The 12,466-nt window shown below is 36.4% G+C and overlaps 1 protein-coding gene across 2 annotated transcripts in view; it reads right to left on the bottom strand.

Annotated features, from left to right (window-relative positions):
• Vps54 (VPS54, GARP complex subunit) overlaps window positions 1-12,466 on the bottom strand; it is a 75,392-nt gene that overhangs the window by 40,439 nt on the left and 22,487 nt on the right. For both annotated transcript variants that reach the window (XM_005366459.2, XM_005366460.2), the window contains exons 6-7: window positions 6,881-7,012; window positions 3,038-3,423 (exon numbers count right to left, since the gene is read on the bottom strand). In XM_005366459.2, the coding sequence (XP_005366516.1) occupies window positions 3,038-3,423; window positions 6,881-7,012 (518 nt within the window). The remainder of the gene's footprint in view (window positions 1-3,037; window positions 3,424-6,880; window positions 7,013-12,466) is intronic.

Here is a 12,466-nt window from a genome sequence, read left to right as displayed (position 1 = left end):
ACCAGCCTGGTCTACAGAGCTAGTTCCAGGACAGGCTCCAAAGTCGCAGAGAAACCCTGCCTCGAAAAACCCAAAAAAAAAAAAAAAAAAAAAAAGTAAGACAAAGATTACAGGCAAACATAAAGCTTAGACTAACTTATAAAAACAGAAGACTATCAACAACTTAACCCAACAGTGATCTTTGGTTCTTCTACTAAGAGATTAAGGGCTTGTCTAAGACATGTCCCATAAAAAAAAATGACTAAAACATGGACCAAGGTATGGGAGGTTGGGAAACAGGTGAAATTCAAATAGAAAGTTCTTCGATTTAAAAAGAACACAATTTATACCAACAAACCTTATAGTAAAAAAAAAAAAAAAAGAAAGAAAGAAAGAAACCTAGAGCATACATTTCCCTAATTGATTAGACAAAAAACATAAAGAATCTAAAATGAATTATATTTTCAAATAAAATTAAGTGGCATTAAAGTATCAATGAAGCTTACAAGAAAATAACAGTGACATTTAACAATCTCATAGTAAAAGGACTATAAATCCATCAAATAGAATCTGCCAGAAATTTAAAACACAAAGTAAAATTCCTCAACTACCAAACTCAGTCTCAAATGACTTCAAGTATGAATCAGGATTAAGATATTTTCTTTTAGGGTTCTTTCATTTTTTAAATAACTTGCATATAAAGATGCTTATGTGAAGTATAAATTAAACTCAATTCTGATACCAGACTTTTAGACAGTTATAAGCATACGAGAACTGACAGGTGATAGCAACTTTACAGAATGTTTACAGATAAATAAATATCCTTCACATGTATATATTATAAAGAAAATAACAACAGACATCTCAGCAAAATGAGACAAGAGCTACATCCAAGTTAGGGTTGTTGGCGGGTCACTATCCAGTATGACAAAGCTATGAGTTTGACCCCCAAGAACAAGCTATGTAAATACATAAATAGATGCAAGCTTGAATTCTGTAGTACAATAAATCATAAATCACTGATAACATCCAACTCTAGTCTTAGAATTTTTCCAGACACCTTTGGCTAACTACAGTCTTCATCAATATTATCGATTAAAAACAAACAGATGTATCAAATAAAACTGTATAACCTTTGCAGTAAAAAATAGAACCGGTTTAGAATCTGAATTCAGCAAGCAGGCATTCAATCTTTAATTCTAGTTCTTGGTTCTGTGCTGATCAGACAATACTGGTGCCTATTTTATGACTTTATCGGGTGATAAACAGAAGTGAAACTCAGAGCTTCTGCCATTTAAGTCTATTTTTGTAAAGCAATGATAAAAATCAACTATGCATTAAAAATATCACACAAATTGAAAAAAAAATTTTAATTCAGAGGTGAAAAAAATTAGAAATCATTTAGTCACTTGGGGGGGGTCCATGTAGGGAAACACATAGTAGACTTCAAAGGCCTATGAATCACCCAAAATTTTATGTACAGGTATAATTTTAAGGAGAGAATTTTCTATAAGAGCTTTTAATAGCCTTTCAAAAGATTTGTGGCTTAGCCTGTAACCATTTCTACAACCATCAAGATCTGGATTATGCTCCTAGCATTAGAGTTCCACATCCATCTGCACACCACCACACTGTGTTGATGTACCCTAACTGCCAAGCCATGTGATTAACTCCTCCTCCTAACAAAACACAGCAGAAACTGTCATGACTTAAAACTCTCAGTCAGCCTGTCATTCCTAAGTGCTCACTGTCATTCTTCAATTTTGTACAAGTTCTAAAGTGCTATCTAATCAGTCCATACACATAATCTTAGTTAATTCAACCAAATTGAACTTGTAATTCAACCAAAATGAGTTTATTTTGATTCTAACTCTCCTAGACTATATTACATCTCTATTAACTTACAGAGCACATCTGTAAAAATGCAATGAACCTCTTGTTGCAAGTTCTTAATGAGTCTGCCAGAAGACAAGACTTCCATCCATAAAAACACCAACACCTTCTTAGTGTAATGACATTGTAATGGCTGCAACTGGTCTATAAATAATACAAATTCACATAAAATATCCATAGCTACACTCTTAAAGGCATTTTATATGTAATTTCAAAGTCAAGTTAGCTTTGTTTTTGTGTTAGTGGTATCAAAGATAAAATAAAATTCATAGGTAAAGCAAGTGCATTATGAACAACAAACACCTGTAGTCACCACCACCCACCCTTATCAGTGTGTGCATGTGTGCCAAAGGTCAGGCAAGGGTGCCACTCCTGAGGCACTCTGGAACTTGCTGAGTAGACTTGGCTGGCTGGCCAATGAGTCCCAAGGATCTTCCAGGTTCTGTGTCTATTACCATGACCAAATTCTTAAAGTGTGTATTCTAGAGATCTAATTTGGGTTCTCATAGTTCCTTGGTAAGCACTTCTCTAATTGAGTTATCTCCCATTTGTTTTGGTTTGGTTTTGTAAAGGTATTCTCAAAGTAAGAACTCAGGAAGAACAGGGTTTTTTTCCCCCAATCATTATCTGGAGTTTTGAAACTTGAGACACAAACTGAAAATTAGAAATGAATCTTTAAAAAATTCAGTTTAAATCCTATTAGAAAGATTTTTATGTTTACTTTATTTGTACTCGTGCCTGTATATGCCATGAGAACACACGTGGACCCCATGACCCACTGTAGCCATCTCATGAGCCTACAATCATCACTCTAAACAATTTAAAGCACTCCGGTATTCACAGACCAGAGTTGTCAGACTTACCATTTAGACACAAAGTCATTTGAACATTTTCAAAGTGTTAGTTTCAAAATTCTAACTGGTTTTGTATTTATTTCATCTATTAGAAATTTTAAGTTAGTTTCTCTATTGAAATAACACTAATACTTAGTTTTTATCTGTTTTGCTAATATAAATAACATAATCATAACATTACTAAGCAAACCAATCTGGAAGAAAACTATACATTTCACTCTGAATATACCTACACTTTTAACACTGCATACACATATTTATCCCTGAAAGTTCCCTGACATTACTTGGAATGGTTTACTGGACAGACATACCGGAAGCTGTGAATGCCCTGAAGCTCCTGCTGCAGAACCTCTTGAGTTGTTGCTATTAAGTCCAATGCTCCAACAAATTCAGAAGTAGATAATAACACCTGCACTGTAGGCTGAGTTTGGTGCACAGTGGCCATTAACTTCAGTTTATTGTATACTTTAACACAATTGTTTCTGCTTAGTGCCAGTCTTAAAATACGTAGTGATCCTTCACACATAACTTTATCAATCTGTGCAATTTTATCTCGAAGCATTTTTACAGCCTGGGAAGTTTTCTTGAGGTAGTCCTGCAATTCGTGTTGAGAGGTCATTGCATGAAAAAATGCTTCTGAACGTAGAGAGATCTGGTGAGCAATGTTTACTTCCACAATATCCAGATAATGGCTCAGCTTCAGAGGAAAGAAAAAAAATCAGATATATTTTAAGATTATCATTCTTGACTATCCAAATAACTTTCTGGAAATGGTAAAAATGTTTTGACAAGTACTAAATTCTATTGCGTAACTTGTTGGATCATGGGATCCTTGGATTCTGACACACAAAATGGGTATCAAAAAGTGCAGCCCCAAACCAGATAAATGTGAGATCAAAGAATACAAGCTTATTTGCCTACTTCTTCCTTTCCAGGCACTGCTACCCTTTAAATACTACCTCTGTCTCACAATGAGCTCAGGGCTTACTGGGAGTCTGAGTTCTAAGATTTCAGAGAAAATTATCTCCTTGGCCCACATCAACACCCTATGTCATTTATCTAAGTAGGTGGCTTTTTCTTCTATGCACTATCACATCTGTTTCACATGCATGTATGTTTTCTAATTTTAACAAAAAGCTATAATTAGCATTCTCATTTTACAAATGAGAAAACACATTAAATAATTTGAATACAGTCATGTGGTTAGCCAGTGCCAAAATTAACATATAAAACCCATGTCTGTCAGACTCATTCTGCATACTAGACCGCACTATTTCAAAAGTCTGTTGGTTCGGTCACATATTACATTATCATTCACTTTGATGGTCTTTTTTCAAGGCTGCTTATTTTATATTTCAAAATTATTCTTTTAGCCATTTATAATTTTTACTCTGATGTCTTATACTCTTAAGAGAGTGATAAATGCTCATGTATATTATAATACTACTATGCTTAGCTTAATTCTTACTGTTGTATAATCTGTTGCCTCTGTGACTCTCAGCCCCATGCACATCTACTGACCACAGGGCCACCTTTTCCTTTCTTTTTCTAAAGAATATGCTTCTTTTTATTACTATAATATCTCCATTTCTCTTGGTTGTTACTTTCAGATTTTGTAACCTAGGCACTATTTCTGAATCACAAAGTGTTAAAGGATTAATGAACTTTTCAGTCTCTATGATTTAAAGAATTAGAAGGTATTATTTTCAACAGTGGTCATTTACTTAATAGTATTTTTTATTTAATCTAAATGGTTACAAAGAAATTTTATAATTTAATTTTCTTGAGCTCATACCCTTTTTCTTCTCATCTTCAATACAGCACACTTACTGAAAAAGCAACATGAATACAAACACAGTAAAATCGATTATATGTTCAAATGGAGCCAACTGTCAGAACGGCATCTGATGAATGGATAACCTTCACCTATGCCTTACATGATGCTGCCAATCTCTGGACCAGTTTAACACATTTGTGATTTTAAAAATAAACTAAAACAAAAAGAAAATAAAGCAAAAAAAAAAAAAAGGCAAGAAAGTAAACAACTTTGTTCCTATGCACAGTTACCTCCCCTCAGCCCCTGAAGTGCTTAAGATCAAACCCAGGCTCTCAGACATGAGAGGCTCACTCTACCACCAAGTTACAGATCTAGTCCTGCCCCCACCCCTTTTTTAAAGGAAAGCCTTAAAACAAAAAAGCACTTGCTTTACTTTGTGGGGGGAGGGGCACATGTCACAGCCTAATGTAGACATCAAAAGAAAAACTGTGAGTCATTTCTCTTTCTGCTGTGTGGATCTTGGTGCTGCAATTCACAATTCAGGTCATCAGGCTTGGAGTGCCATCTTTGCCCCCTGGGTCATCTCACCCAGAAAAAGCCTTTCTTAATGAAAACACAGAGCAAAGATTTGACTTGAGATGCACTCACATCACAGAGCAGGAAACAATGTTGCTTGACAGTTAGCAGGGGACTAACCGCCCCACTACATCAGGAGTTTGAGAAGAGCTAGCCTAATGCTTTCATTCCTTTTCTAACAGAGCAGAACAAAAAGAGCCAGAGTGGAAATACAACAAACCTGACTCTGGGACTTAAAAAATTGTTTATTTCCATCACTTTAGTTACTTTAAATATTCAGAATGAGAAAAGAATATCCTTTGAATTTTAAAGATTTTTGGAATTCATCAATATTCCATTAATCCACTCTTTCCAAAAGCATAATACTTTCATAATTTATTTCCTATTAAACTGATGTAAAGGACTGAATTTTTAAATTACTTCTACAACTATATGTATAGTTAATGACGTGGAGTTTTTGTTTTTTTAGGTATTATTCTACCAGAGTATAAGACTCTAAACGTGAAGTGCAGTCAGGAAATAAGGTAACACGTATCATAAGCCACTGTTTATAATCAATAAAAATATTAAAAGGACTCTCACTCAAGGAAAAGCTTTTCATAAGTGAAAGTTTCTAAGGGAAAAATAATCATCTTATTCTCATTTACAGTAATGAGAAAAGGAATGCACATGATTCTTGCCCACAAGTCTTCTCAGGCCCCTGGTCTGTTCTTCAGTTCCTACGGAAAACTGGATCCTCTTTATAGACTTGAAAGAGGCTTTCATAGGTCAAGCAATGTCACAAGAGTGAAAGAAAATGTCCTTAAAAATCAGTCATGACTTTTAGAGGCTCTAGGCCAAGTGCTGAGAAAGAACAGAGATTAAAGACTTTACTGTCACTCGAACTGTAGAAAGATTCTAGATATGCCCAGAGTTCTGAATTAAAAACAACTTTCAAAATGTCTACTCTAAGACATAGTGACACAGTAAAATTTAAAGATTGCTGACCAAAGAAATACAAAAGACTAGGCTTTATAAAGCAAAAATATTGTAGTAGGATTATTCTATTTAACTAAACATGTTTTGTTTCAAAATAATGATCTTCAATATTGAAGTGAAAAAAACATCACTTCACAAAGTTGGTTCACTGAGCTTTTAGATCACTGTTACGGAGTCAGCTAATGTGTAACTGAAATATTTAGGATAAACACAAAGCAATTTGTACCTAGTATATTCTCTCCACTACAACGTCATCACTTAGGGCCAATGAGATGGCAAAATCACATGGCTCCTAAGCCCAAGGATCTGAGTTAAATGCCTAGAACCCACATAATGGAAGGAGAGAATGACTCCACAAAACTGTCCTCTGACCTCTGCACCTACACAGTGGCGTCTATCGATCCTACCATACATATCTCACACACACAATAAGGTTTTTAAAGTAAAATTCCACCCACTCTATTTTAGTGAAGAATTCTTTTCACAGTCATAACTTTGCCCCACTAAGAGTCTACTTTCTAACCCATCAGTTAAGAACACAGTTGTTATAATTTTGACTGGCAACAAAAATGAATTTAATGGGTAGGAGAGGTGGTAGAGCACTTGGCCTAGTACGGATAAAGCCCTAGGTTCAAACCCAACACCAAGAAAGAAAGGAAGAGGAAAGGGAAGAGGAAAGAGAAAGAAGGTAAAGGACTGGAAAGGGGAGAGAGTAGGAGAGAACATTTAAAAAGTAGAACTTAATCAGTAAACCTAAGATTTAGTACCACCTAACCAGAATAAAGTTCGCTGTATGGGAAAAGTTAGTGAGAAATTAAATTACCTTTTCTTGAAGCAACTTGGAAGAAGCTGCATCGCGATTTCCTTTCCCACCAGCAGTATTAAAATGAGACCATGGTAAAACTGAATTAAAAGTTAAAGAATCGTCCAAGGCAAAATCTGGTTTCATAAAAATCTATCAAAAGAATGCATTGTCCCCAATTAGTTAAATATCTTCTCTATATTCATTAGCTCTTACATTATATTACATTAGAATACCGTTAAACAAACTTAACTTGGATCTTAAATATGAGAAGCAAAAGCAAAAATCTCAATCACAAAAATTATTTCTCACCAGGTTAAAATGCTCATTAAAGGTAGAAAAATGGGCTAGGGAGATGGCTTAGCAGTTAAAGAGCACTTGCTGCTCTTGCAGAGACCCTGGGCTTGGTTCCCAGCACACACATGTAAGTTAACAACCATTTGTACGTCTAGTCCCAGGGTGAGATGCCATCTTCCGATCTCCACAGGTATCAGGTACACATGTGGTACGCATACATAACACAAGAAAAATGCACAAACATATCAAATTAAGTAATAAACCTAAAACACAACAAAACAAAAAGTAGAAAAACGTAGCTGCAGTGGTAGTGATGCTTGTACTTCCAATAATCAAGAAGCTGAGGCAGGAGGACTGCCACAAGTCTGTGGTCTGCAGTGAGTTTAAAGGCAGCCTGGGCCACACACTGGGCACCTATCTATAAAAGTAAATAAATAGCAACTGAATTGAAGAAAGAGAAATGCTTTTGCCTTTACCAGTGAGGATCGCTGTAAGCCTGCGTCAGTGACTCCAATCATACATCACACCCAGCCAATAACACAGAGTAGCAGCCGTATCCTAATCTGCATATTTCCCACTGACAGTTTCCCCAAATTATACTTCTACTTTCTTCTACTAAAAATTCCTTCAGAAGTGATGTCAGAATAAACAAACTATTCAGTTATGATGAGCGTTTCCTTCCCCACTCTCCACATCCACCTAAACAGTGATTTCCTGTTTTCATCTTCTCAGCACTAAGAAATTGAATTCCTCATTTATCTCTGGTTTACATTTATCTCTGACTTACTGATATCCCTATCTAACAGAAACACTCTGTACTGTGTCTCTCTAACAATCTATTAACTTTCCTGTTTAAAACTCTTGGTGGATTCTTCCCTATGACTACAGTCCAAATTCTGCAGGGCATGTAAATCCCCAAGGAGGTGGGGGAGCAGGGCAGTTGTCTCCACTCACGCCTTACACCTTTATCACTGCCTCACATACACATCTGTACATTACATCCTAGTACAAACCATCTTCTGTGCTCTCTTAGGCTTAACTAGCTTGATATCCTTTGACCTAAAATGCCCCTTCTTGATTATCTTCCTGAAGAACATGACCCAGTCAAGAGTAAATATGTACGATCCAGACGCTAATCATTCCACCTCTGAAGACAAGTATGCCATGTACAATTAATTATAGATTTCATACTTCAAAAATTATTTAATATGCATCTCTGAAGATCACATGTTCTTACAGTTTATTAGTAACCAAACTGATTAATCACTGTGTTCCCTAACATCAAAGGGCTGAAAACATACTTTAATTTATTAATATTTTATTTTATTTACCAATTCATACATCTATATAAAAATAGTAGGAACATGATAAGGAAAAAACTAATTAGGGATAGGAATAAGTTTTCTAATCCATGCTTTAATATTATATTCAAAAGAATTAGTTCAACAAATATCTATTAACTGTCCATTATGTTAGCTATTAAGAGGAAGTAAAGATAAATTACTACCCACATTCTAATCTCAAGGATTATCAATTCAAGGAATATGATTACAGTATATATATAGTTGATTAGTTGATGCTGCATATCTCTGGGTTCCACTCAATTAATTCAACCATGAACTGAATTATTCAGAAAAAGCTTCTATATTAAGCATATACAGGCTTCTCTTCCTTGTCAGTAACCTAAACAATATGGTACAACTATGGACATAGCATTTACATACTACTAGGTATTGTAAATAAGCTAGACATGTACTCAGAACACACAGACACATATATGCATATTGTATGCAGTATTTATGGGACTGGGGCACTGGCACATTTTGGTATTGGGGAAGGAGGGTCCCTACGAATAGCAATTTTCTTAGGGAGCAGGTTCCCCAGTGACTCTTTTTTGACAAAGGAGTAAATTGTGTTCAGTTGGAAAGAAGAAGAAAACACATAAAAAATTGCCTTTTAGAAGAAAATTATAAAGGATTTAAGTACAGGAGGGGATGGAGGTCTTCCAAGGCAGAAGAAACAATGTAAGTACAGCATGTAACCAGCAAAAATGAGTGTGGCTCAAGCTGAAAAGAAAAAGAACAAAGAGCAGCAGCAGAAGTTCCACTCCGAGTGCTCAAGGACAGCTTGAATTTCATTCTGTAGGAGACAGGAACATTTTCAAAGTTCTCCCTCTTCCTGTCTTCATCCTCCGGTCACTGTCACTGCCCTCCGGAGAATCTATGTAAACAACAGACACTCTTCTAGGGATAGGGGGTTGAGGTGTACTATTAAATCTAAGAAAAAAGTTCATATAAATGTGAATATCTCTCAGTGATCTGAAGAGAGGTAAAATTCACAGTAGTTATGATTTTAAAAGAAGACAGACCTACAAGTTACAGCCGTGAGGAAGAGACTACTAATGAAGAAACAAAAGAAAACAGAAATACCATAAATAAATTTCATTTGTAAATTTATTATCTTTTTAAAAACAGGGATAAAAACGCTCCAGAGAGGCACTTGGGAGAGCAGCCTTCATCTCTATGGGTAGAAGGAGGGGCTAAGGGAAAAGTGAAGAGACACAGCACTTAATGATACTACACCAGAAGACTCCATGAACCTAAAGAAAAGGGGCCACAATTCAAACACAAGAAACATCCAGAAGTCAAACTAGACCTTGCCAGAGACCTTCTCCATAACTAAAAAATGAAGTAGAGAAGCAATGCTAAAAGCTGCAAGGAAAAAAAGTCACCTCCCGCCGGGCGATGGTGGCGCACGCCTTTAATCCCAGCACTCGGGAGGCAGAGGCAGGTGGATCTCTGTGAGTTCGAGACCAGCCTGGTCTACAGAGCTAGTTCCAGGACAGGCTCCAAAGCCACAGAGAAACCCTGTCTCGAAAAACCAAAAAAAAAAAAAAAAAAAGTCACCTCCCAAAGGGAGAAATATCATAGTAACTTCTGCAGCCCAAAAGTCAGGAAACCCTAAGTGAGTCTTTTTAAGTACAGGAAGTAAACAACTGCAGACCAAGAGCACTATACCCAGGAACGTTATCTTTCAACACTGATCCATATCCATATCCATATCCATAAGGATATTTCAGGCAGACACAAATGAAGACAATGTATAACAACAAAGCCAGCACAGCAGGAAATTCTTAAGGGAATTCTAACGGGAAGGGTAAATAATGAAAGAATCCACTTCCATGAGACAGCTCTCTCTCTCTCTGAGAAACCCACACATTCATACTCCTGGGTGTCCCTCACTTTATTTCCAAGTACCTCATTCCTTCTCTAAACCCTACCGCTGATAACCTACATTAAAAGCATCTTACTAAATGAGTACATTACCTGAAAGAACAGATGAACAAAGAAGAGCTGGAAGAGAAACAGGTCTAGCCCAGTGCACCAGCTAACCCCCAAAACTAAGAGGGAAGGAAGAAAAGAAATAGCTGTAATCCAGTCAGTCAGGATCTCACAATAAAATCACAGGAAATAACAGGGTTGATTAAAAAAAAAAAAAACTCAAATATAAATAAAAACTGAGACCCACTCACCAAGCAAAGATACCTAAAAACTGAATGTCAAAGAATGCAATCAACCTATCAAGCAAACAGAGGCAGTGAACAAAAAGGCAAAGCTATTTTTATAACTGAGGAAATAGATTTCAAATAAAAAAAAATCTAAAAGAGATAAAGGAGGACACTGAAGGGCCTGGAAAGATGGTTCAGCAGTTAAGAGCACTTGCTGCTCTTACAGAGAGGACCTGGGTTCAGTTCCCAGCACATACATTAGGCAACTCACAACTGCCTCCAACTCCAGTCCCAGACAATCTGATGCCCTCTTCTGGCCTCCACAGCCACCTGCACACAGGATACACAAACACACAAACAGAAACTCACATAAACACACATACACACAAAGGACACTGAATAAAGGGAATGATTCACCAAGAAAAACTAATAATTACAACCATTTATGCACCAAATGTGAGTGCTCCTAGTTACATAAAACAAACACTAAAAGACATAAAGATCCCATAAGTCCTGACATAGTAACAGTGGCATGATGTGGGATTCCCCTCTGTATGCTGTGAATATATTTTATTACCATTGGCTAATAGACAAGCTGCTTTGGCCTATGACAGGATAGAATAGAACTAGGCAGGAAAACTAAACTGAATGCGGGGAGAAAGAAGACGGAGTCAGGCAGATGCCATGTAGCCGCCCAAGGAGCAAGATGTGAGATAACAAACCACAAACCTTGTGGTAAAATATAAAATACTAGAAATGGATTAATTTAAGATGTAAGAGCTAGCTATGAATATGCCTGAACCACTGGCCAAACAGTGTTATAATTAATATAGGTTTTATGTGTCAGGTTTGGGTGGCCAGGAAACAATAACACAGTCTCCATTTATAGTGGCAAGGTTCAATACCTCACTCTCCCAACTTAAAAATCAGCAAAGAAATGTAAGCCACACCATAGATTGACTGAATTTAACAACTTACCACAGAACAGTCCAAACAACACAAAGGGAATGCACATGCTTCTCAGCAGCACATGGAAGCTAAACTGGTAACATCACAGTCAACAAGCACAAGAGCACACACTGACTACCCACTGTGGGATCAAAGCAGAATTCAGCAGTACCAGAAACACCAAAAAGACCACAAAAACCTGGAGACTACACAATACATTTATGAAGAACACTGGATCATTGAAGAAATCAGGGAAGAAATTTAAAAATTCCTAGAAACAAATGAAAATGAAAACAAAACAACCTCACTGTTCCTCTGGAATAAATGCAGAAAAGACATCTGACAAAGTTTAACACACATTCATGATAAATGTACTGGAAAAGTATGCACAGACAGACCATACCTCAAAAGAACAAAGTGCATATATAGCAAACCTACAGCCAACATTATACTATGTCAGAAACTCTGGAAACATCTCCTAAGATCTGAACCAGATCAGGGTATCTACTATCTCTTATTTAATACAGCGCTCAAAAATCTTAGCTAAATCCCCAAGACAAAAGAAAGACAGAAAATGATAAAACTAAGAAAGAAAAATGTTATTTCTATTTTCTAATAACAATTCTATACTCAAAAGTCCTTACAGATGCTATCAGAAAACTTTTAGAAGAAATACTTTCAATGAAGATACAGAGTACAAAATTTCAACATACAAAAATGAAACAAACAAAAGCAGTAGCTTTCATAAATATCAATAACAAACTTGCTGAGAAGGAGACAGAGACAGAGACCCAAATTGGAGCACCGGACAGAAATCTCAAGGTCCAAATCAGGAGCAGAAGGAGGGGGAGCAC

This window comes from Microtus ochrogaster, unplaced genomic scaffold (genome assembly GCF_000317375.1).
Source record: "Microtus ochrogaster isolate Prairie Vole_2 unplaced genomic scaffold, MicOch1.0 UNK9, whole genome shotgun sequence".
Taxonomy (NCBI): Eukaryota; Metazoa; Chordata; class Mammalia; order Rodentia; family Cricetidae; genus Microtus; species Microtus ochrogaster.
This window is presented reverse-complemented; position numbering and strand designations above follow the sequence as displayed.